The following is a 25,942-nucleotide window of genomic DNA, read 5'->3' on the forward strand; positions in this document are numbered from 1 at the left end:
TATACTACATACTCGGCTCGCATACTGTTTTTAGCGTACTATACAGTATGGCAGTATGCAATTTTGGAAGCAACCTTAGTTATATATACAAATTTGAGGATTTTTTTTTATCCTGTGGCAGACGCATGCTTCCAAAAAACACCAATGATGGGAGAAACAAAGCTTTGAAATAAATAAAAGCCTAATATTATTTTGCACTTTTCTTTTCAGATGCTTAAAATGGCACGAGCAGTTGAGACCATTCTTCGTGAAAGTGTAATCCAGGCAGAGCATGTGGATGAAAATAAAATCGGTATGTAATTATATAGACAATTGTATATAAACAATAGTTTTTATGCTGTGAACAACAGCTAATAGAATTATTTTGAAAGATTAAAACAACATTTAAAATCACCCCATACACTCACCTCACATTATCAAAGTCTGTGTGAAATTAAACTTTACAGTTTATTTTGCTAGCCTAGCACACCTTGTTATTCTTTAGGTCAATAAACTGTTTGTTTTGGTAATCTTCAGTCAAAGTCTGACCATTTGCTTCCACATTTGGAGTGGTGGTCTCTCTCTGTTGACGTCAGTTTGATGGTTTCAGCCACACTATTCTTAACTATGCCCCTCTTACCTTTAGTTTGCTATGAGTGAACGTTGCGCTAAAGGAAAGCCCCGCCCCTATTCAATATTCTGTTTTAATGGAAAGTACATCAACAAACTGAAACAAGTCTCAGCAACTACTGGTTCACTCGACTTTAAAGGGTTACGAAACACCAAAACACTGAGCTGTTGGTAGTCATATGTGTCCCACACTTCTACAAACACTATTAGGACACATATATTTCACAAAAAAGTGAAATTTGGTTGTTTTTGGGTTATTTCGAGCAAATTCGTTCTTCCGATTTGAAATAAATTTTTCAAGCTGCGTCACGGCGATTAGATCCTTGTATGTATTCCAGCGTGGAGAGTGGATGTTTGTACCGGCCAGTACATTGTGACGTCTCTGAGTGTGCAGCATTAATTCATGAGAAAGACTTGGTTCAAATCAATCAGCGCGCTCTATTGTGATTGAGGTGCAACTTCACAGAAAGTGGAAGAACAAGAATTGTTTGGAGACATGAGTCGTCAGTGTTGCGTTTGTAAATGTGCTGCAATGAAGGTTTTGTTTTCATTTCCCGCTATGAGAGCACAGCTGGACTCATGTGTGGACAGAAATGCGTTTATAAGGAAAATCTTTTACCAGAGAGCTTTTCGCATCTGGAAATAGTGAAATCCGGATTTGCCACTTGTCTTCTTTTACAAAAAGACGCGGTTCCAGTTGGTGTTGATTGTCCTGTCTCTACAGATAAGATAAGTGGTCTGTGTTTATTCAGATGGCAAAATTAGTTCAAGTCGTCAGCAGTACTTTTTCTGTGTTTAAAGACAAATGATTTAGTCAAAATGATTTAGTTACTAAGTTTACAGTACGTTAATATCACTACAATATTATGGACTGAAAGATCTGCTGTAAATGCTGCTCTCCGAGTGTAAACATGTAAACACCTTAATCAAACAATTACCATTGTGTAGGATTTTCACCGCATTTTGTGACAGGATAGTCTTTACACATGGCTTTCTGACGTTACCTACCGAGTGCATCGAACTTACAGAGAAATGCGGAGGGTTTTTTTCTTCCATTCGCCGTGCTCTATCAAACATTCCATTAAAACTACACTCCTTCAGCAGTTCCTCGCATCTAATATCTTGTTTGAATGAATGAAATGTTCCTGATGTAAAAGTGAAAGTCCACCGTGTCTGTGTTTGTTTTGCCTCAATGAAAATCAGCGCGTGCCCAAACAGAAGCTCCCATTTTTATGTAAAACCTTCCCTCTTTCCATCCCTCGACACTCCCACCTAAACAAAGCTAGACTCACCCACTTTTTAGAATTTTTGCTGAGACAGGGGGGTTTCGCAGCCCTATAAAAACACAATATGTACGAATTTCCCAAAAACCTCTAGAACAATGTTATATATTTTGCTGACCTTTGTACTTAAATTATTCTAAATGTTTCGAAGAATGTTAAAAATCCAGAGAAAAAAGCTATTTTAACTAGTGAGTGACATGGACCATGTCCTGTGCTGACACGCTAATGCTAAGTAATGTTAGACAAGGTAGAACCACATTAGCAATCTGTTAATTCATGCTAACAATGTGCTTAAGCATGTAAGCTAAATGTTAAAACATGTTAGAAAGATGCTAGAAACATTATGTGAATGTGTTAAATCATGTTAGCAGCGTGTTAAAATATGCTAGAAATCTTTCTTTCTTTAGCATGTTGTTAACCTGTTTTTACCTTGTTTTCTGTGTCTACATGAATTAGCATGCAAGGCTTAGGATTAAGGTTATGTTAGTGTGTTTAACACATTACTTGTTACAAGTACATGTTATTTGATTCATTCATTAATTTTCCTTCGGCTTAGTCCCTTTATTCATTAGGGGTTGGCACAGCGGAATGAACCGCTAACTTATTCAGCGTATGTTTTACGCAGCGGATTCCCTTCCAGCTGCAACCCAGTACTGGGAAACACCTATACACTCTCATTCTCACACATACACTACGGACAATTTAGTTTATTCAATTCACCTATAGCGCATGTCTTTGGACTGTGGGGGAAACCGGAGAACCCGGAGGAAACCCACGCAAATACGGGTAGAACATGCAGACACCACACAGAAATGCCAACTGACCCAGCGGGGACTTGAACCAGCGACCTTGCTGTGAGGCAACAGTGCTAACCACTGAGCCACCGTGAACCCCTGTTATTTTATTGTTAGAGTAAAACTAATAAACATTGATAGCATGTTTTAACATGTTAAACCTGCTGCTAGCATGGCTAACATGTTTCAAATCTTTCTTTATTTCTTTAACTTCACACATGGTTAAAAAAACAGCTTATAAAGCTGTTTCAAACATTCAGGCAGTATAAAAGATGGTCCCAGCAAACTTTACTAAGTAGTTTCTTGTTTTATGTGGTGTTTGGCAGTGAAGCTAGGAGGCAGGGAGCTAGCATGTGTGTCAAAAACAAGAGTTTAGCTTGTCTGTTGAGAGAAATGTTTGTGTCTCAATCGAAAACCAAACAATCCCTCAAATCCTAGTCTATTATGAATGCAGCCAGTGTCTACCTCACTATAATTTCCTCATTCATTCAAAGGTCACCTACTTTACCCCTTTTTTATGATTTAATATTAATATTATGGTTCTTCTGAGTGTGCCAGTTTAGGTTCAGTTAAAAACACAATTCAGATTGTTTTATTATAATGTGTTAAAAAGTGGTGTTTTGGGGGAGTGTACACAGGTCGTTGTTTTACAGGCGCGTTGCTTCACATGAAAATTAGTTTCAACTTCCTGCCAAACTTACCAAGGGGGCGGAGCCAAGAGCTCCCTCGCTTTGTGTATGGCATCAGACAGGCAGATAGAGAGAAGCAACATGAGTGAGAGGACCAGCATTCAGCCGTACATGTACGACTCGGATAAAGACCAAGCAGAGACTACTGTTGAGGAATCAATTTTCCTAATGTGCCAGAATATGTCAGAGTGGTAGTTACAAAATCATTTGTGTCTTTGTATAGTTTTACAGCCAACTGTGTTGTAGTTTAAAGTTCCGAGCTTGTACACCGAGACTAATAACCACGCACACTGGATTAACTTTGACTGAGGCTATAACTAAGGCAAGTTCGTTTTTTCCAATGGAGGGACGCGCACGTGAGGCAATGCGCTCACCCTTTACAGCTGCACCTATTTGAGTTGACAGGAAGCTTCTGTGACCGCGGGAAATGCAAACAGCTGAAGTTTAAGGAAGATGTAATGAAAAGTACACATGTCTGCAAACACACCTAAAGTTACAAACAATGGCGCCGATGAGAGCGATCATGTGGTGAATGTTGATCCACCAGCCGAGATCAATCGAGTGCTGAAGGACTCGGTGGATGAGCTGTTTTTAATGGCCACTCCTACGTCAAGTTGCGGTCGATCTCAAAACCGCTCCAATTGGTCCACCGTTTTTATGTTGGTAAATTGAAAAAAAAAAGGACTGGGTGTGTTTATATCACCATAATATGACAGCCTATACACCATACCTACACACATGTCTGTCCAAACAGCTTGAAAAGTAGATTTTTTACTGTAGGTGCCCTTTAAGCTACGTAATAAAATGTTATCAAGTGTTATACTTAAGCTAATAACATGTATAGTGTCCAGGTTTTGAAAACTGAATGATTGTTTCCTCTGGCTAAAATGTATTTCTTTTATTTGCAGTGTTGCGGCCGCGCAAGAGCCTCCTGCTAGAAAACGTACCTTACTGTGATGCACCTAGTAAAAAGACATGACTCGGATTTACCTGAATGACCCAGGTCTATCTGTGATATTGGATGATGAAACGCAGTCATAAAGATGACCCAGTATTCTGACATATTTCATTTCCTCTGAAATATCACACACAAGCTATAAACGTGTATATTTGATTAAAGCTGATGTAATTGTGTTCAATGTAATGCAATGAATCGCCATTTTGTAAATAGCTTTTGTATGGATAAAAGTGTTGAATAAACTGAAAAAGAAAAGTGATTACTTAAAATTGTCTTTTTTGTGTGCTAACATGATTTACAGTATGATTTTTCATATTTACATGTTGCTAACATGTTTATAACATGCTTTAACATCTAGTGAACATGAATTAGCACGTTGCTAACATGTTTCTACCTTGTTTAACATGTTGCCTACATGAATATCCATGGGTTAAAGTTAATGTTAGGCTATTATGTTTATATTATAAACTTACTAGACTAACATTAACTTAAACCCCTTTATAATGCTTTACCAGTGTCCCAAGATACATCATCCATATGCACTGGGACGCATCGTCAGTGATGTATCATGGAGTCACTGGGTGCTTTTCAACATCAGACACTCTCGCTCAAGTGACCCAACTGGATCAGCCCTCTTTATTCATAGCCATCTTGTGGCTTTTTCTGCAGCTTGACAAACTGACCTAATGGCTCTCTTTTTGAGAGGGGTCTGGATGCAGACCTGGTGCAGTACAATCTGAGCTGCATCCAATGCTTTTTAATGGGGTCACCTAACCTCACCCCTAACCCTTACAGTGGCGTCACTCGCTCCATTTGAGTGCATTGTGTCTGACATTGCATCGCTGAGTGATGCAATCTCAGCTTGCATTATAAAGGCTGCATCCAGATAATATTGCTCTTTAGCTGCTACTGCTTGACTTAGTTGCTTGAAGACTTTACAGAGTGAACACCCTGCAAACCCTCTACAGTCCATCCCCTACCAGAGCATAACTGGTATGCTGGAGTCTCCATCTTGCCCCACATGTGAAGGTTGGCTGGACTAGGTAGTGTATCATACACATTACTCAAGTTATTTTATTGTTAGAATTACAATTAATTAATATTAATAACATGTTTTCATAAGTTGAACCTGCTGTTAGCAAGGCTCACACGTTTCCAAATTGTTTAACACATGGCTAGCATGATTAACATGTAATAGCATAGTTAGTAAATTGCCATAGATATATACATTAGATATTACATACAGGCCCTGAGCATGCATCAATACTGTCGTCAAATTTGTACAGTGCTCCCAGGACAAAAGTCATTCAACCACACTTGGCCAAGTCCAAAGCCAATCCGAAGATGCTGGACTTTTGCACTGCATAACATTTTATAGGTAAGATTTCCTTTTTAACAATTTAGCATGTTATGAACAAGTGCTCAACAAGTGTTATTAATAATACAGTCAATGCATTGACCATAAGGCAAAGTAGCACCAACTTGCACTAAATTCTAGGCTAATGCTAGTTTGGTCTAATAAAATCTGCAAAAATGTAAATGAAATATGACAACAAGACGCTGATGCCAGAAACTTGGTCCCACATTGATTTCAAAGGAGTGACACCCTGTACCAAAATGGCGAATTTGACTCATTGAATAGATTTCAACATTGACATCCTTTCAATAGACAACAATAGCGTAGGCGACGTCTAGTGTATATATCTGTGGTAAATTGCTAGCATGCTGATGCTAACATATTTAGCATGTTGTTAGCATGAAACAAACATCTACCAAATTTTAACACCTGGATAACACATGCTGCAAACATTCTATATTCATTTATGTGGCTCTACTTATGTGGTGGCTAAATAAGCCACGTTAATAAAACGCAATAGATTCTGAAAACTATAGCATGAGTAAATGCTAAATTATAGGCTTGTGCTAGTTTAGGTGAATAAAATCAGCAGAAAGTAAATAAAATATAACAAGATACTGATGCCAGAAACTTGTATTACTTACCTGGGTCCCAAACTAATTTCAAAGAAGCACTACCCTGTGCCAAAATGGTGGCTTTATTGATGCATTCCTTCCAATAGACAACAATAGTGTAGGCGATGTCTAGTGTATATGTCTATTTTAAATTGCTAGCATGAGTTAACTTGTTGTTAATGTGTATTTAACATGTTGCTAGCATGTTTTAACACCTGGCTAACATATACATGCTGCTAATATTATATTTATTTATGTGGTGACTAAATGAGCCACATTAATAAAACACCATAGATTCCGAAAACTATATCATGAGTAAATGCTAAATTCTAGGCTTATGCTAGTTTGAATGAATAAAATCTGCAAAAATGTCAATGAAAAATGACAACAAAACGCTGATGCCAGAAACTTGAATTGGTACTTTGGTCCCAGATCAATTTCAAAGGAGCGCTACCCTGTACCAAAATGGTAGCTCTATTAATGCTTTCTGTATCTATATCTATGGTAAATTGCTAGCATGAGTTAACTTGTTAATGAGTATTTAACATGTTGCTAGCATGTTTTAACACCTGTCTAACATATACATGCTGCTAACATTCTATATTTATTTATGTGGCTCTATTTATGTGGTGGCTATCTACGCCACATCAATAAAACACAATAGATTCTGAAAACTATAGCATGAGTAGATGCTAAATTTTAGACTTATGCTAGATAAAGTGAATAAAATCAGCAAGTTATATTGGAACTTTAGTCCCACATTCATTTCAAAGGAGCGCTACCCTGTACCAAAATGGCAGCTCTATTAATGCATTCCTTCCAATAGACAACAATAGCTTAGGCGACGTCTAATGTAAATATTTATGGTAAATTGCTAGCATGAGTTAACTTGTTGTTATCGTGTATTTAATAAGTTAATGCTAGCATATTTTGCATGTTGCTAGCATGTTTTAAGACCTGTCTAACATATACATGCTGCTAACATTCTATATTTATTTTTGTGGCTCTACTTATGTGGTCGCAAAATAAAATGTGGTCAATAAAACACAATAGATTCTGAAAACTATAGCATGAGGTGATGCTAAATTCTTGGCTTGTGCTAGTTTGGGTGAATAAAATCAGCAAAAAGTAAATAAAATATAACAACAATCATTTCAAAGGAGTGCTATCTTGTACTAAAATGGCGGCTCTGTTGACGCATTCCTTCCAATAGACAACAATAGCATAGACAACATCTAGTGTTTATATCTATGGTAAATTGCTAGCATAAGTTAACTTGTTGTTAACGTGTATTTAACATGTTAATGCCATCATATTTAGCATGTTGCTAGCATGTTCTAACAAAGCGCAAGCATTTTAACACCTGGCTAACATATACATGCTAACATTTTAAATTGATTTACTGTATGTGGTGGGAATACAAGCCACATTAATAAAACACAATAGATTCTGAAAACTATAACATGAGTAGATGTTAATTTTGGTAAATGTTTTTTTATTAATTGAAACAGGAAAATTATGATACAACATCTGTAGGCATAATCGAGGTACCATTTAAAAGAGGTTTAATACCCTCATGGTCTTCACATTTGTTTATATGGTCCATAAGATTCTATATTTAAAACGAACAGAAAAAATCACATTTTCCACAATATTCAACTAATTTCTATTCATTTAAAAAATATTAAATACTTTTTAGATTTCTCTTAAGGAAATGCCTTTATAGATTAAATCATTTCAGTCATTACACAGTACATCACCACGAAAACAATTATAACCATTGAAACTGAAAGGAATGTGTAGATTCTACAGTACGTCTTGATCTTGAGGGATCTCAGAACATGAGTGTCTTCGGCTTTTCCCAAGGAAATCCTTCACGTCCAAAGTGTCCATAGCAGGCTGTTTTCTGGTAGATTGGTTTCTTCAGATCAAGCTCCCTGTAAAATGGAATTATTCCTTAATTGAAGCTGTCAATTTTTTTCTAAATCTGACTTCTGTTGCCCACTTAATAACATGCAGATAATATGAAAGGGTAATTTTCAGATGTTTCATATTAAAATATCATATATTTCGTTTTTTGAGGGTATTAAAGTTCCCCATTATGCTTTTTCAGAAATTATCTATCTATCATGTAGTGTCTAATACATTTGTTTTTAAATTTTAAATCTCTGCAAAAAGTGCACATACAAATGTAGACTCACAAAAGATAAAGTAATTCCTGAACTACCTAAAACAGTACCCAGTAATTAGTTTTATGCGAAGCACAAACAGGCAGGCTTGCAACAGATTTGCATATGGTTAATATATAATCTGCATTGGCTAACTTTATTGTGATGTTTTGGCCTCTAGTGGGTGTTCCCGCTACTGGTTGCCTAGATACTTTTATGAATGACGTTGACTTTCTTATGTATAGAATATCCAAAAACCCCTAGATCAGTGTTATATGTTTTGTTACTTAAATTATTCCAAATGTTTCGAAGAATGTTCAAATCCAGAGAATTAACAAATTTTTACTAGTGACACTAGTGTGTTGCCATGCTAATAACAAATAATAGCCCTAATAACCCTTGATTTCTGCTTTGGTTTTATAGAAAACAGGGTAAAAGCAAAGACGTATTAATCTGTTGTGCGTTTATTATTAGACTGCACATAGTAGCATTATGCTGCTTCTTCCCTGCATGGTCACGACAGAAATACATGCCCTCTAGTGGAGAGAAAAAATACATATTGTGCCATTAAGGGCTGGGACACACCAAGCCGACACCAAACAAGTAGCACCAACGAAACCTAACTGTGTTGTCGCCTCACGTTGGATCACGTCTGGACCAAAAAGCTGTGTGTGAACACATCAAATGGAAGAAAGTGACTGAATCGAGAGCCGCGTTCTGTGTCTGTGCAAGAAGAAGTGTATTTACACTTTGCGGAGGCAGTGGTCTGTTTTTACATTCATGGGAAATCGAATTCTGACGCACACAGACAAAGCATAAACAAAACAGCATTTAGTATCATTATCACAGTAATTGTCACTCACCACGGAAGGATTTGCTTGTGCAAATATGTCTGATAGTCTAATAATCCCATTGTTTGCAAGTATATGAAAAATGTAGGGAACTCTTTGTGTTTCTTCTTCTCTTGACTGCTTACTTGCTACGTCACTTCACTACAACACACTCACACTCTAATTCGAATAACTAATCAGAGCACTCTCTTTACAAGCTATGACGTTAACCCGAGGCAATGTGTTGGCTTGGTGTGTCCCAGACCTAAGAACCAATTAAGTTATTTTGTAGTAAATACATAGACTGCTTCCGAAATTACACATGCTACGCTATCCCAAGATGCCACACAAGAGAATTCAAGAAATGGGAGTGAAGTGACACCACTGATGCGAGTAGATCATGTGATAATGACAAAATGGCAGATGCAGTACATCCGGGTTCCATTCATACTACTCGCATTCATACTGTATGGAACAAACATTTCTAACGGTCAAGTAGTATTCTCAAAATCAAATGCAGTACCTACTGAGTAGTAGGCGATTTGGGACGCAGCCTTAAGGCTGATTTATACTTCTGCATCTGCAACACGAATGCTCCGGCGCAGCCTGTGCGTGGACACATAGCACTCGCTGTGGCCGTCACGCACCTCTCAAAAAAATCCAACCACACGTCGCAACGATGCGTATCACAAGCTCTGTGATTGGTCGGCTTGGTAGCGCTGACAAGTGTGGGTGGAACAGAGAGTCGCGCGAACCTGTTGGTGCGAGTGTTTACAAGTGTCGAATCTCGCGATGTAGGTCTAGGTGGAAAATTTTGTTTTGGGTTTACCTTATGATTAAAGTTGTTGCACGTCCCCCTGTTCCCGCCTCAAAATGAATGAGTTTTAGCTAATTCTGACGCACACAGACAAAGCGTTAACAAAACAGCATTTAGTACCATTATCACGTTAGTTGTCACTCACCACGGAAGGATTCGCTCCTGCAAATATGTCCGATAGTCTAATAATCCCTAACGTTTAAATACCTAAAGTGTATGAGAAATGTAGGGGGCTCTTTGTGTTCCTTCTTTATTTAGTGCGAGTGTTTACAAGTGTCAAATCTCGTGAAGGAGGTCCAGATGGAAAGTTTTGTTTTGTGTTTACCTTATGATTAAAGTTGTTGCACGTTCCCCAGTTCCCACCTCAAAATGAACGAGTTTTAGCTACTTCTACATTAAGGTAGCGGTCAGAAAAAACAAAACACCAGTGAAGAAACTTGACACAGAAGAACATAAAAAACTTACTGCCAGCTAGTGTTTTGGAAGTGTTATTGAAGAGCAACACAAACAGCATGCAGAAGTATAAACGGACAACAACTAGCAAGGCATGCTCGATGGATCACGGCGATCACTAGACGCAGAAATATATACCAGGCTTTAATGTTTGTACTTACTTGACAATGACCCCTGGCCTAAGGTCAAAATTCTTCTTAACAATCTCCAAAAGATCATCCTCATCTCTGTTTGATGTGCCGTAATGAAAAACAGACACTGACAAAGGGTGACTAATACCAATAGCATATGAGATCTATAACAAACAAACAAACAAGTATTAAGAATATTTTTTACACCCCACAGAAAATACTGGATGTGTTCACACTTGGCCTGTTTGGTTTAACTGAAACAAACTCTCTTAGTGCATTTCATTTGAATAAGCATGACCATTAACATCTGAACCCAGACAAGTGGATCCTGACTACTGAAGGAAAAGAATCTCCATACACTTCAGAATGAATTCTGGTTTGGTTCGACTGAATACAAACACAACACAGACCGAAGACATCTTAAACCAAAAAGAGGACACGATGCCACAAGATGTGCCACAAGATGTACAGTTCAATCCAGTCAGGTACTGTAGCTCACAACATTGTTTTAGATGTTCGATAAGTCACAAGATATTGTCAGTATCTTAAAAGGTACAATGGATGATTGTGTTGAGAAACAATTTTTGTTATTCTGGTTAAAGGTCTCTTCATGAATGATTAAAGGACAGCAATCATTAAATCAGATGGTGCAAATGTATTTAAATGCATTTTAATATTCTGCGGAAGGTGTATGACCAAGAAAAGATTGTCAAAATCAAATCGTTCAGTCTGAATGTTATGATCACGATTCAGTCAGAAAATAGCAAGCAAACATCAACAACCTTCCTAAGTTTGGTATTGTAATTTCCAACTGTACTATAAAGTTTTCTCTTTGATGAATGTTACGTGACATCGTAATGATGTCCTGTATTGTGGAGGTGTGGATTTGGTTGGCAATTTGCAAGTTAGGATGTAGGCTTTCAGTGCTATCAGGCTAACATTACATTATCCAAGATCTCTTATTGCACCTTTAAATGACCGTTTGAATGTTAAGCAAATCATACCTAAATCTACCATTTTCTTTTTTTGGTCTGCACCAATTGAACCAAGAGAAGTGAACTGCATGTGTGAAAACACTCTTCACAAAATTCAGCAGCCCAGAGAACAAAATGTCATGAAACAATGGTAAATGTGACTCCATTGTGAGGACAAAATATTACATTTTTTTAAATATTATTTATATATAGTTTATATCTTATAATCCAGAGAAAAGCCAGAATCTCAAGTCTCAATTCTGAAAAACTTTACATAAATGAATATATTAAACCTTACATCACAATCTTGACTTTTTCATGCAAAAACTCTATGCATGAACTATGACACACTTTTTTTTAAATTGCTAGAAAATCATTTGACAGAAACATTGCAGAAAAAGTCTTTCATGCCTTTTTGCAAATAATTTTACTGTCACTGTGAGATGTAAACTCAACATTCCGAGGAAAAAAATTTTAGAACTATACATTTAGAAAGTATTCATAGCGCTTCACTTTTTCCACGTTTTTTATGTTACAGCCTTATTCAAAAATGGATTAAATTTATTTATTTCCTCAAAATTCTTCACGTAATACCCCATAATGAAAATGTGAAAAAAGATTTTTTTAAATTGTTGCAAATTTTTATTAAAGAGCCCATATTATGGGTTTTTGAAAATGCCCTTCCATGTAGTGTGTAACACAGCTCTAAGTGAAGTGAAATATCCAGCTAAGGCTTAAATCTGTAAGTGTACAGTGTTTAAAACTATTGATTCATCTATAAAAGAGTCGACTCATAGTGCTTCAAACGAGTCGTCTTGATAACGAGTCATTAGGTGTTTCGCGATGACGCAGCCACGAAACACAAGCCTCGCCAGTAGTTACGCGCGCAAACCAGGGAGATTTGAAACCTGCGGCCCCACCCACTAACACAGAAAAAACACTAGACACACACACACAGACGCCGCTGGTCGAATGAAGTCACGCTGTGCTCAGATGGATAATATTGACAGTCTCTACCCAAAGATGAGTTGTGAACTGTGAAGAGTCAGTGGTTGAGGTTTATTCACTAGTGTAAGTAAGTGCGATTAAAATTGTTGCCTCGTTTAACTTGCAAATTATGTATTTATTGTGTTTTGTTACTTGTTAACCTGGTACAGTACACGCGGTTACTCTTTATATTCTCTTATCACATGTAAGCCACGTTAAAAACGCGACACGTGCCGCTTTGTTTACGGATTTAACGTTAAAGGCTTTTGTGAGCTCGCGTTACACTGCCGTTTGTCGTTGCTATGGCCATCGGAAGCTAGGAGACAGGAGACTCGCGTCGCTTTCCCTAGTTCTTCTGAGGAGCGTTGTGTGTGTGTGTGAGAGAGAGAGAGAGAGAGAGAGAGAGAGAGAGAGAGAGAGACTCGCGTCGCTTTCCCTAGTTTTTCTGAGGAGCGTTGTGTGTGTGTGTGTGTGTGTGCGTGTGTGTGTGTGTGTGTGTGTGAGAGAGAGAGAGAGAGAGAGACTCGCGTCGCTTTCCGTAGTTCTTCTGAGGAGCGTTGTGTGTGTGTGAGAGAGAGGGAGAGGCTAGGAGACTCGCGTCGATCTCCCCAGTTCTTCTGAGGAGGGTTGTGTGTGTGTGTGAAAAAAGCCTTACACTATGAAGCGCGTGTGCACTGTGACTACTTTTATATAGTTGATTACCAGCTGGGCATTTCACTCTGTTTCGTGCTGAAGCCTGTCACTGTCAACCAATCGCAGCAGGCTGTCATCGGTCCAATCAGCGCAGATTAGCTTCGCGCTGAGGAGGGGGTTGGGAACAAATGAATCGCTGAACGATTCATATGGGAGTCGTTGGGATAATTAGGTAAAAATAAATGCAGATTATAAGACCATAAAAGTGTTTTATGACCTTGCATGCATATTAGACTGTTGTTGGAGACCCTTACAACCTAAATATGACCCTATTTCATGTATAATATGGGCTCTTTAAAAACCTGAAAAATCACATGTATATAAGTATTCACAGCCTTTGCTCAATACTTTGTTGATGCACCTTTGGCAGCAATTACAGCCTCAAGTGTTTTTGAATATGATGCCACAAGCTTGGCCCACCTGTTTTTGGGAATTTTTGCCCATTCCTCTTTGCAGTACTTCTCAAGCTCTATCAGGTTCGATGGGAAGCGATGGTGTACCGCCATTTTCAGATCTCTCCAGAGATGTTCAACAGGATTTAGGTCTGGGCTCTGGCTGGGCCACTCAAGGACATTAACAGAGTTGTTGTGAAGCCACTCCATTGATATTTAGGCGGTGTGCTTTGGGTCATTGTCCTGGTGGAAGATGAACCGTTGCCCCAGTCTGAGATTAAAAGCACTCTGAAGCAGGTTTTCATTCAGGATGTCTCTGTACATTGCTGCATTCATCTTTCCCTCTATCCAGACTAGTGTTCCTACAGTTTCTACTGCTGAAAAACATGCTTTAAAAACATGCCACCACCATGCTTCACTGTAGGAATAGTATTAGTCTGGTGATGAGCGGTGCCTGGTTTTCTCTAAATGTAACACCTGGCATTCACACCAAAGAGGTCAATTTTAGCCTCATCAGACCAGAGAATTTTGTTTAGTCCCTGACTAAGGCACTTCTCCCCTGATCACTCAGCTTAGATGGCCAGCCAGATCTAGGAAGAGTCCTAAGATGATGGAGGCCACTGTGCTCATTTGAACTTTCAGAGCAGCAGAAATGTTTCTGTAACCTTCCCCAGCCTTTTGCCTCGAGACAATCCTGTCTTGGACAACTACAAACAATTCCTTTGTCTTCATGCTTGGTTTGTGTTTTGACATGCACTATCAACCCTGGGACCTTATATAGACTGGTGGACGCCTTTACAAATCATGTCCAATCAACTGAATTTACCACAGGTGAACTCCAATGAAGCTGCTAAAACATCTTAAGAATGATCAGTGGAAACAAAATGTACCTGAGCTCAATTTAGAGCTTCACGGCAAAGGCTGTAAATACTTCTGTACATTTTTCATAAATTAGCAACAGTTTCCAAAATTCGTTTTTCACATTGTCATTATGGGGGATTGTGTGTAGAATGTTGAGGAAATAAATGAATTAATCCATTTTGGAATGAGGCTGTAACATAAAAAATGTGGAAAAAGTGAAGCGCTGTGAATACTTTCTGGATGCGCTGTAGATTCAGATATCTCACCTGAATTGCAGTCAGTCTGTCACAAATAAATACTTAGAATTGTGAGCTAGCTATTAACTCCAATCTCTTGAATTATGAGAGGAACAATTTCCTTTTTTACTTGATGGAAACTGGCTTCTCTTTTAGCAAATAATTATCTGGCAAATAATATGCACTAATGTAAGCTCACAATTATTGGAGCCACTAAAGCTACTAAACATATCTAAAATGTTAACAATTGAACATATGCACATACAGACAGCTAGAATTAAATATTTTTCTGCCAAAATATTGTATCCTTCCAAAATGGCACTTAAGAAATCTTACCTGAACCAAAACTCTGCGACACAGTTTGGCTTTGACGAGCGATTTGGCCACCCAGCGGGCAGCATAAGCACCTGAGCGATCCACTTTAGAGTAATCTTTACCAGAGAACGCTCCACCACCATGACCACCCCATCCACCATACGTGTCCACGATGATCTTTCTGCCAGTGAGACCAGCATCCCCCTGAAAAAAACAGCAGCAGTTATTCCACCAACACATCTTAAATTGGAGAAAATAACAAGGCATACTGCCAGAGGGTCTATTGGGACATTTAATAAGGTCTGGCAGCCTTTTTTAAAGAGCCCATATTATGGGTTTTTGAAAATGCCCTTCCATGTAGTGTGTAACACAGCTCTAAGTGAAGTGAAATATCCAGCTATGGCTTAAATCTGTAAGTGTACAGTGTTTAAAACTATTGATTCATCTATAAAAGAGTCGACTCATAGTGCTTCAAACGAGTCGTCTTGATAACGAGTCATTAGGTGTTTCGCGATGACGCAGCCACGAAACACAAGCCTCGCCAGTAGTTACGCGCGCAAACCAGGGAGATTTGAAACCTGCGGCCCCGCCCACTAACACAGAAAAAACACTAGACACACACACACAGACGCCGCTGGTCGAATGAAGTCACGCTGTGCTCAGATGGATAATATTGACAGTCTCTACCCAAAGATGAGTTGTTAACCTGGTACAGTACACGCGGTTACTCTTTATATTCTCTTATCACATGTAAGCCACGTTAAAAACGCGACGCGTACCGCTTTGTTTACGGATTTAACGTTAAAGGCTTTTGTGAGCTCGCGTTCCACTGCCGTTTGTCGTTGCTATGGCGATCATAAGCTAGGAGACAGGAGACTCGTGTCACTTTCCCTAGTTCTTCTGAGGAGCGTTGTGTGTGTGTGTGAGAGAGAGAGAGAGAGAGAGAGAGACTCGCGTCGCTTTCCCTAGTTTTTCTGAGGAGCGTTGTGTGTGTGTGTGTGTGTGTGTGTGTGTGTGAGAGAGAGAGAGAGAGAGAGAGAGAGACTCGCGTCGCTTTCCCTAGTTCTTCTGAGGAGCGTTGTGTGTGTGTGTGTGTGTGAGAGAGAGAGAGAGAGAGAGAGAGAGAGAGACTCGCGTCGCTTTCCCTAGTTTTTCTGAGGAGCGTTGTGTGTGTGTGTGTGTGTGAGAGAGAGAGAGAGAGAGAGAGAGAGAGAGAGAGAGACTCGCGTCGCTTTCCCTAGTTCTTCTGAGGAGCGTTGTGTGTGTGTGTGTGTGTGTGAGAGAGAGAGAGAGAGAGAGAGACTCGCGTCGCTTTCCCTAGTTCTTCTGAGGAGCGTTGTGTGTGTGTGTGAGAGAGAGAGAGAGAGAGAGAGAGAGAGAGACTCGCGTCGCTTTCCCTAGTTTTTCTGAGGAGCGTTGTGTGTGTGTGTGTGTGAGAGAGAGAGAGAGAGAGAGAGAGAGAGAGAGAGAGACTCGCGTCGCTTTCCCTAGTTCTTCTGAGGAGCGTTGTGTGTGTGTGTGTGTGTGTGTGTGAGAGAGAGAGAGAGAGAGAGAGAGAGAGAGAGACTCGCGTCGCTTTCCCTAGTTCTTCTGAGGAGCGTTGTGTGTTTGTGTGTGAGAGAGAGAGAGGGAGAGGGAGAGAGAGAGACTCGCGTCGATCTCCCCAGTTCTTCTGAGGAGGGTTGTGTGTGTGTGTGTGTGAAAAAAGCCTTACACTATGAAGCGCGTGTGCACTGTGACTACTTTTATATAGTTGATTAGCAGCTGGGCATTTCACTCTGTCTCGTGCTGAAGGCTGTCACTGTCGACCAATCGCAGCAGGCTGTCATCGGTCCAATCAGCGCAGATTAGCTTCGCGCTGAGGAGGGGTTTGGGAACAAATGAATCGCTGAACGATTCATATGGGAGTCGCTGGGATAATTAGGTAAAAATAAATGCAGATTATAAGACCATCAAAGTGTTTTTTGACCTTGCATGCATATTAGACTGTTGTTGGAGACCCTTACAACCTAAATATGACCCTATTTCATGTATAATATGGGCTCTTTAACTCTTGCTAAGGAAATGGATGCACATAACATGACAAAATATAAGAGAAAATGAACGTCTCTCATACTTTTATGTAATGTTTTCATCTTTTAATTTCTCTATGGACAATTGAATATATTTTATCTTTAGATCTGGTGTTCTGGGAAAAGGGTGTTTTCTTGTTTGTTTAGTTTTTTCTTGTTGGTTTGTTTTATTTTAACAGCAGCAGTCACATCAGCATAATACATACCAGGGCCGTAGCCAGGGGGGCTTCGGGTGGTTCGAAAGACCCACCCCTCACTGACAAAGGTGCAGAATTTGTCCCATAAATGAGCTTATTTGTCTTATTTTGACTGTTATGCCATTATAAATAGTCAAAATAACCCAACAAAAACCCATCAAATTAAAATTAATTTGAATACAACTGTTGTTAGGCATGGGCCAGTGTAAGATTCTGATGGTATGATAACCTTAGATAAAAATATCACAGTATCACAGAATTGTGCTCACCGCTCTAAAATATATTCTTTTTAAATGTCCCTTTGAAAATAATATATTACACTTTTTGAAAGATTTATAATATTTTGGAGCAGTAAACATGTCAGGCTATATAATTCAAATGAATCATTGACTCCTGCTGTCTTCAATTGTTTCAAAAACACAGATTTCTTTACAATTTAAAATGGCATATTGGGATATTTTTTTTGCTGGAGATAATGTTGTCCTAAAAACAATAAAAAAAATGTAAATAAATTTTTTTTACACATACCTTTGTAACGGTATTACAGAAAACTTTGGCAGTTTTAAAACCTTGACCAAACTGCGGTATACCTTGAAAATGGTTATCATTCCATGTCTAATTGTTGTTATCCATGAATTTTCAAATGTACTTTACAAGAGAGGCTAGACAAATGATGAAGCTCTACATTATTGTTATTATTTATTATTATTATTATTATTATTATTATTATTATTATTCAAATGGCCAAATTCTGACTGTGTAAAGTTGAATGTGCTGGTCAGTTAGTTATTTGTAATTTGCCTAATAAATGACAAAACTTGTTTTATTTGTTTTGTTTTTTTTATTTAAAACAGGTTCTTTGTTTTCTAATGATACATGATGTAATAAATTTGTATTTTAAAAATAAGTATTTTTTTCATATTTTTATTTTAAATCTAGGAATTATTTTTGGGACATCAAAACGTGTGGTTATCCGACAAGCTAATTCAGCTAAAACAGTGCTTAAAATGTATTTAAATCTCATAATTAAATAGAAAATAAGGTGAATAACTGCACATTTTGAGAAAAAAGAACCACCCCTTTCACCAGGCTGGTTACGGGACTGCATACCTGTCAACCCTCCCATTTTTTCTTGTTTAAAGTATTTTCCCGTATTTCTCCCATATTTTTAAATACATTTCTAAACATAATAGTTTTAATAACTCGTTTCTAATAACTGATTTATTTTATCTTTGCCATGATGACAGTAAATAATTTTTGACTAGATATTTTTCAAGACACTTCTATACAGCTTCGCAAAAAAATAAATCAAAAGGCTGATGGATTTTTATTCAGGTTGTTTTTTAATGTAACTATTACCTAATTTTTTTTCTTCTGTAGGTTATTGATAATAGTTTAGTATAGGGATGTCAAACTCAATTCCTGGAGGGCTGCAGCCTGCACAGTTTAGTTCCAACCCTAATTAAACACAGCTGGTCAAACTAATTAAGTCTTTCAGTCTTGTTTGAAACCTATACAGGTTAAGCGTGTTGAAGCAGGGCTGGAACTAAACTGTGCAGGGCTGCGGACCTCCAGGAATTGAGTTTGACATCCCTGGTTTTGTAAAATAATTTCTAATAGTTTAATACTGGGCAACACAGTGGCGCAGTAGGTAGTGCTGTCACCTCACAGCAAGAAGGTCGCTGGTTCGAGCCTTGGCTGGGTCAGTTGGCGTTTCTGTGTGGAGTTTGCATGTTCTCCCTGTGTTTGCGTGGGTTTCCTCCAGATGCTCTGGTTTCCCTCTCAGTCCAAAGACATGTGGTACAGGTGAATTGGGTAAGCTAAATTGTCCATAGTGTATGTGTGTGTGCGAATGAGTGTGTATGGGTTTCCCAGCGATGGGTTGCGGCTGGTAGGGTATCCGCTGCATAAAACATATGCTGGATGGGTTGACGGTTCATTCCGTTGTGGCGACCCCAGATTAATAAAGGGACTAAGCCAAAAAGAAAATGAACGAATGAATAGTTTAATACTTAGAAATCAGCGACCCAAATATCTAGTCAAATATTATCATGGCAAAGATAAAATAAAGCAATTATTAGAAATTAATTATTAAAGCTATTATGTTTAGAAATGTGTTGAATGAAATCTTTTTGTTATAGAGAAATTGGGAAAAAAATATACAGGGGCGCTAATAATTCTGACTTCAACTAAATATATTTCATGGCCTTCATTCATTGGTGATTCTCTCAGATAGCATCTTGCGTAATTTACATTGTGTGTGTGATAGTTGCATGAACAAGCACTGATTTGCTACGATTGAGTGCATTTATCAGTGCTTTCGCAAAACCTGTGCAGGACACTAATATCAAGAGCACTACTGTATTTACTTACTTGTGGACCACCTAAAAGAAACTTCCCACTTGGCAGCAGGTGATAAATAGTCTTGTCATCCAAATACTTGGCAGGGATGACGGCCTTCACAACCTTCTCCATCAGGTTGTGCCGTATATCCTCCAGTGTGATGTCAGGACTGTGCTGGACTGAGATGACCACAGTATGAACACGCACAGGCTCCATGGCGCCCATGTTGTCCCGATACTCCACAGTCACCTGCAGGGGTTAATAATTAAAATCGGCAACATTATCGCTCTTTTAGTTTGCACAGATAGCTACGTGCTTCCTTAGACACCCGTCATTTCAAAGAAACCTTTCACCTGTGTTTTCGAATCCGGCAGAATCCAAGGACAAACTCCAGTTTTCGAAAGCTCCTTCATTTTGTAATTGAGTTTGTGTGCTAGAAGGATGGTAAGAGGCATACACTCTTCTGTTTCATCAGTGGCGTAGCCGAACATTAAACCCTGTTGACAAATGACATAAGATTTTTAGTCCAGGCTCATGGAAAAACTTACTTTGTAACACTTCAATGAATTTGTGGCTAATAAATATGTAAAAAGTAAGCCTAAAGGTCTTTTTTTAAACAGCCATCAATGGGGCATGAGAAGATTTATACAAAAACTAACGAATGAGACCGATACTTTTACAAATTAGTTACTATTTGGCAAAACATAAATTAATTTATACATTGTCAATTAATTTATACATTCTAATATGGTTTCTAAAGTTACACCATGAACCATACACCATGACCTGAAGTGTGACAAGTTTTGATGTATGTCCAATGTAAATTAATTAATAACATAAATAAATTACTTAAGTTTTCATTACTAGCAACGAACAAATACGGTAATCAATTTATTGGTCATTGTTTGTTCATGTTAGGAAAGGCAATAGCTAAAATTAACTAATACAACCTTATTGTAAAATGTTACAAAATATGATAATATAGAGTTCTTTTATACATTAGTGTCCACCTAAGTCGATTTGTTTTAACCTTAAGGATTTCAAAAAGTTTTGTGAAAATTTTATATAACATGAACAGTTATAAGGTAAATCACAATTCATTTTATGTTTGTTTTCGCAAATCCGCGAGAGGCCGCTGTGTGAGCTTTTTCGTATCTCGAATGTCTCTCGCGGGCGCGAACGACTGAACGTCTGTCTGACTGAATGAATGATTGACTGGGTAACTGGCCAATCGACTGACCTGCCCTCCTCCTTTCTTGAACCCAATCGACGATTTTACAAAAGCCGTCCAGAAAAAGAAAAGCCCTCTTCTGATTTTTACCACATTTTCAGATTTTCACCGCATTCTCAACCCTGTTTATTCACTCGTTTATTTTATTGTTTGGATTCTGTTTTTATTTTACCTAATGTCTAGAACCGCTCTTCCCCAGACTTAAACCTGGTTGGCATCGTCGTCGCAGTCAACCACTCTCTGTGTCTCAAGTCCGCCGACGTACACGATGAGCTAACTGGACAAACTGGTTGTGGCGGGAAAGCCCTCCACACGGAGGTAACCGGTCAGCCGGTAAGCGGCAAAAGGAACGGCGTCACACCGCCCTGCAGCGTTCGCTTAAAAAAAATGAAATGCAGCCATACGTACCCTTAGCTACATAATTCGCGGTCTCCAGAAACGTCCGCGGGACTACGTTTTCAGAATAAGCCTGGGTTGAAAACAGCGTATATTCGTTCGGCACAGTGTCTGAGTCAACTAGATTCCTTTAGAGGTGCACCCAGCCCTGTGAGATATTCAACTCCTCCAGAAACTATACCTGGATGATGATGTGTTAAACGTGCAAAACTCTCAACTTGCCAATGGCATCATTCACGCCGTATCATTTGTGCGAATCGTGCCGCAGGATGTCTATTTACATCTTTGCATTGACTTAACATGTAAATCACTCGCACTTGATGCTTCATCTGTGTCTGGTGTGAACGTAGCAGTAGACTCAAATAGTTCCAGGAAATGGTTTAATCAAATGTAGTTAAATAACATTAAAATATATACAATCTTATTTTTAGAAATTTCGTTTGCACCTTTTAAAGGTGCAAAACCTGCAGTAACTCGACTGTAAGTGCTAACTTCTGGGAACTAGTGAGAGGCTCCATGTGCCACCATTGCTGTTGAAAAAAACCCTCCATTGTAATCAAAAGAGTCGCATTTCTCTCTCTCTCTATGGCTAACGGAAAGAGAGGGCATTAATATGCAGTTGCTACGTAAACCCTCAGGTTGACGTCATCAGAAAATCTGCCACTCCAAATTTACATTGAAGATTACCAAAACAAACACATTTTTTCAGTGGATTAACTTGCACAGATGAATTACTCACTTTAAGATTAACAATGTGAGCTAGCAAAATAAACCATAATTTTTTATTTCACACAGATTATACGTTTCTTGCTAAATATTTTTGGTATGTGAGGATGTAGCACAGCCTAATTAATTATGTCATTAGCTATGAAAAGCTCTTGTTGGTGCGATTTGTATACAGTAACCCTCTGATTGGTGGAAATTTGTACAGCATCATGGGTAATATAGTTTTTAAATCCTAAATTAAGCTGCTAAACATGATGATTTTTAAAATAAGTTCAAGACAGGTTCAGCAAAAGGGTATACAACAGTTTACAGGCTGGTAGAACACAACAGACTCGCTTTAAAGGTTCATAAGTTGTCATAAAAATGCATTTATGTACTGCAATGCACACTAAAGTTGTATTATTATTATTATCATAAGTCATATGTGGTAGATTTATTTGCTGTTGACTGTTTTACACAACTACTCCTCTTGCGATTTTAGATGCAATTTTCTGTTAGTTGTTAAAATTTTTTTTGAAGCAAATGCTATAATAATTATCTTGCATCTGTGAAGTTTCCCCTGCTTAGAGTCACAACACACTATGGAAAGTTTGCAAAACATTCATAATGGAAGCAAAAAACTAGTTTACGTTTACATAACATAGTAAAAGTTCTTACGTTTTTTGACTGAAAAAACGTGTGGTGTAAACAAAAGAGTGTTGAGCAAAATATGTTGACCTGATCACCAGCACCAATGTCCTCCAAGTCCCGGCCTTCAAACACACAGTCACTGATCTCAGAGACCTGCGGCTGCAGCGACACAAGCACATTACATGTCTTGTAGTCAAAACCTGCAGAGATCATGGGATAACAGGCCTTGTTATCACTTTGTCATAATTAATATGTAAACGACCATAATAAAGGTTAAATAAACATTGTAATATTGGTATAGCTCATTGTTTCTGTACTTGAACTTTATGAATAAATGTAATTTAATTTACAGGATACAACCATATAAAAGTCTGAGTAAGAAATTTAAAAACTAACTAATTTTATTAGGCCCAGATAAAATGTAGACAGTAAATAAATAATAAATAAATAAATGTTACACAAATTCTAATGCTGTTCTTTTAAATAACATGGAAAGATTCATGTTTACGTGTGTGTGTGTGTGTGTGTGTGTGTGTGTGTGTGTGTGTGTGTGTGTGTGTGTGTGTGTGTGTGTGTGTGTGTGTGTGTGTGTGTCTGTGTGTCTGCGCGCATATGCATATGCATTTGAATACAAGTTTATTATGCCTTTTGTGAATTTTTTATTATTTTTCAAATAATTGTTGTTTAACAGAGAATTTTAAACATTTTCTATACATTTTAAACATAATATTTTTTTGTTATTTTAATACAATTATTTCAACTCAATTATTTATTTATAAGTTTTTTTTATTATTTTACTTTTATTTTATATGTTATTTTACCTTAATGCCTAGTTAACCTAAATATTTCTTTAAGGAGCAAACAGTATTGATCTTAGCAATATTGACCTTTTTTATTTGTTTTTTTATTATTATGTAATCATAAACCAAACAAAAATCAGTAAGACTTTCTCCAGAAGAACAATACTATAGTCAATACAGTGAAAACAAATCTACCCTCGCTTGGCAAATATTTGAAAATGAACTAGCATTATTTTACATGAGGATTAATAATGTTTTATTAAATTAATAATTTATCGATCTGCCAAAGGCGACGCAGTGGCAGAGTAGGTAGTGCCTCACAGCAAGAAGGTCACTGGTTCAGTTGCCGTATATGTGTGGAGTTTGCATGTACTTCCTGCTTTCGCGTGGGTTTCCTCCGGGTGCTCCGGTTTCCCCCACAGTCCAAAGACAGGCGGTATAGGTGAATTGGGTAGGCTAAATTGTCCGTAGTGTATGGATGTTTCCCAGACATGGGTTGCAGCTGGAAGGGCATCCGCTGTGTAAAACATATGCTGGATAAGTTGGCGGTTCATTACGCTTTGGCGACCCCGATTAATAAAGGGACTAAGCCGAAAAGAAAATTAATGAATGAATGACTAATCTGCCAAACATAAAAGTAAATAAGTAAATGAGTGATAGGGCATGATGTGACAAACAAAAAGATGTTTATTTTATAAATAAAATTTTGATATTGTTATTAAATAATAATTTAATTATATTATATTATTTAATTTTATTATTAATGAGCTTTTATGGATATTCAATTCAAGAGTATTTATATAGCGTTTTTATAATGTAGATTGTGTCAAAGCCACTTAACATAGAAGTTCTAGTAAAATCCAGATTTCAGAGTTGAAGTTCAGTTTATTTCAGTTCAGTGTGATTTACATTTCATTGCTGAATGTTCAAACGCTGAAGAGCAAATCCACCGATGCACTGCTCCACAATATGTACATAAACTTTTTATATGAAATGATTTATTATGTGAGAATTTGTTTATGTGTTTGTGTGTGTGCACGCATATGTGTGTGTGTGTGTGTGCGTGTGTAAAAATACCCTTTGATGAGTCATCATATCCAATAGTTTTTACAGTATCTCTGACCACTCTCTGAAGATCCACAACTGCTTTTGATGTCACTTCACCACAAAGAAGGATCATGCCAGTCTTTGACACACATTCTGATTCACAAATTGCAAAATCCATTAGTGTTATTTGTTTATTTATTCATTTTAAACCAACCATATGTTTAATCAATATAATTTCAGAAAATTTGAAATTATATGAATGCCATCATATACCACATGCCACTCTAGAGTCCGGGTCCTGTGTCAAGTAAGCGTCCAAAACAGCATCACTAATCTGATCACACATTTTATCTGTGAGTAATAAAAGCAAAGGTGTGATTTATTGATTATTATTCAGTAAGCATTATCATTTCCACTACCTAGCTCAGTTTATAACTACACAACATAACATACTAACGACTTATTAACAATAGCATATTACTAAAATTAGCATAATGTAATTACAATTCATCGAATGAACTCAACGTGTAGTACTATAAGAGTTTATTAAAGGAAATGCACACTAAACTGCGCATGTCAACATTCTGCATTACATAAAAAACATGTTTCATATTTACCTGAATGTCCTTCTCCTACGGACTCAGAAGTGAAGAGGAAAGTCTTTCCTGATTTCATTTGTCCTGAAGGATTCATGGTGAATGTAAAACGGGACACAACTTTACCTGCAAAGTTGCAACTGTATCAGAGGCGTGTGCAGTTTGACAGTGAATCTCTAGAATATGAAGAACTTTAGTGGGCGTGGCTTTGGACTTCAACCAATCACAATTGACTCCTTTGTCAGTCGGATACATAAATACAGATGACCTGATAACGGTATAACCCAAAGTCGTGTCAAAATGAGAGTGAATTATGAACACTTTGTCGTGTTTTCTAGTGGGAACTACGTGTCAACTTCATGCACTTCTTAAATCAGCCGCTAGAGGAAGCAAAACGATCATTCTCCAGTCATTTACGGTATTTATACTGAACAGTTCTAAAATTGAATGGTTGTTATCTTCCCTGACTTTGTATATAATGTTTACAAACATAAAAAAGTAATATTTTATTACAATTTATTGCCATTTTCATTAATGTTAGAAGTAGCTCTTTAGCGGTGTTGTCACATTTTCCTGTTACTTTTCTTAGCGACGGACAGATTCGACCAATCACAACCGTTGGTGATTACTTTTCATGCGGGTATTTTATCATTTTATAAAGATTGCTCAAGCGAATTTATAGCATTATACAATGTGCTAGTCATATGAATCGTCAAGATTTAAAAGTACCTTTACTTTCTATT

General features: G+C 37.8%; 2 protein-coding genes across 3 annotated transcripts in view; one reads left to right on the top strand and one right to left on the bottom strand.

Moving 5' to 3' along the window:
- Positions 1–4,592, top strand: part of lyrm7 (LYR motif containing 7) — a 7,168-nt gene extending 2,576 nt beyond the window's left edge. The window contains exons 4-5 of the mRNA XM_056466897.1: positions 211–292; positions 4,284–4,592. Of these exons, the coding sequence (XP_056322872.1) occupies positions 211–292; positions 4,284–4,354 (153 nt within the window). The 3' untranslated portion in view covers positions 4,355–4,592. The remainder of the gene's footprint in view (positions 1–210; positions 293–4,283) is intronic.
- A 3,186-nt stretch (positions 4,593–7,778) lies between these two features.
- Positions 7,779–25,434, bottom strand: mat2al (methionine adenosyltransferase II, alpha-like). 2 transcript variants are annotated; one of them, XM_056466516.1, is made up of 9 exons: positions 25,221–25,434; positions 24,877–24,954; positions 24,634–24,756; positions 22,844–22,956; positions 20,127–20,270; positions 19,804–20,022; positions 15,183–15,365; positions 10,734–10,867; positions 7,779–8,241 (listed from the first exon to the last, which is right to left on the bottom strand). In XM_056466516.1, the coding sequence occupies exons 1-9, from the start codon at positions 25,294–25,296 to the stop codon at positions 8,139–8,141; spliced, it is 1,173 nt and encodes a 390-aa protein (XP_056322491.1). In that variant the 5' UTR covers positions 25,297–25,434; the 3' UTR covers positions 7,779–8,138. The 2 variants fall into 2 exon arrangements, with proteins under 2 accessions (XP_056322491.1, XP_056322492.1); XM_056466517.1 differs by lacking the exon at positions 7,779–8,241 and having other exon boundaries at positions 10,730–10,867.
- Positions 25,435–25,942: the final 508 nt, after the last annotated feature.

Source organism: Danio aesculapii, chromosome 10 (assembly GCF_903798145.1).
Source record: "Danio aesculapii chromosome 10, fDanAes4.1, whole genome shotgun sequence".
NCBI classification, from domain to species: domain Eukaryota; kingdom Metazoa; phylum Chordata; class Actinopteri; order Cypriniformes; family Danionidae; genus Danio; species Danio aesculapii.

Coding starts and splice junctions, on each gene's coding strand:
- mat2al (XM_056466516.1), bottom strand. CDS start 25,296: ATGAATCCTTCAGGACAAATGAAATCAGGAAAGACTTTCCTCTTCACT. Junction 22,957..24,633: donor ATATGATGACTCATCAAAGG/GTATTTTTACAC, acceptor TGATCTCTGCAG/GTTTTGACTACAAGACATGT. Junction 8,242..10,733: donor AGGCCAGGGGTCATTGTCAA/GTAAGTACAAAC, acceptor TCCATTTTACAG/GGAGCTTGATCTGAAGAAAC.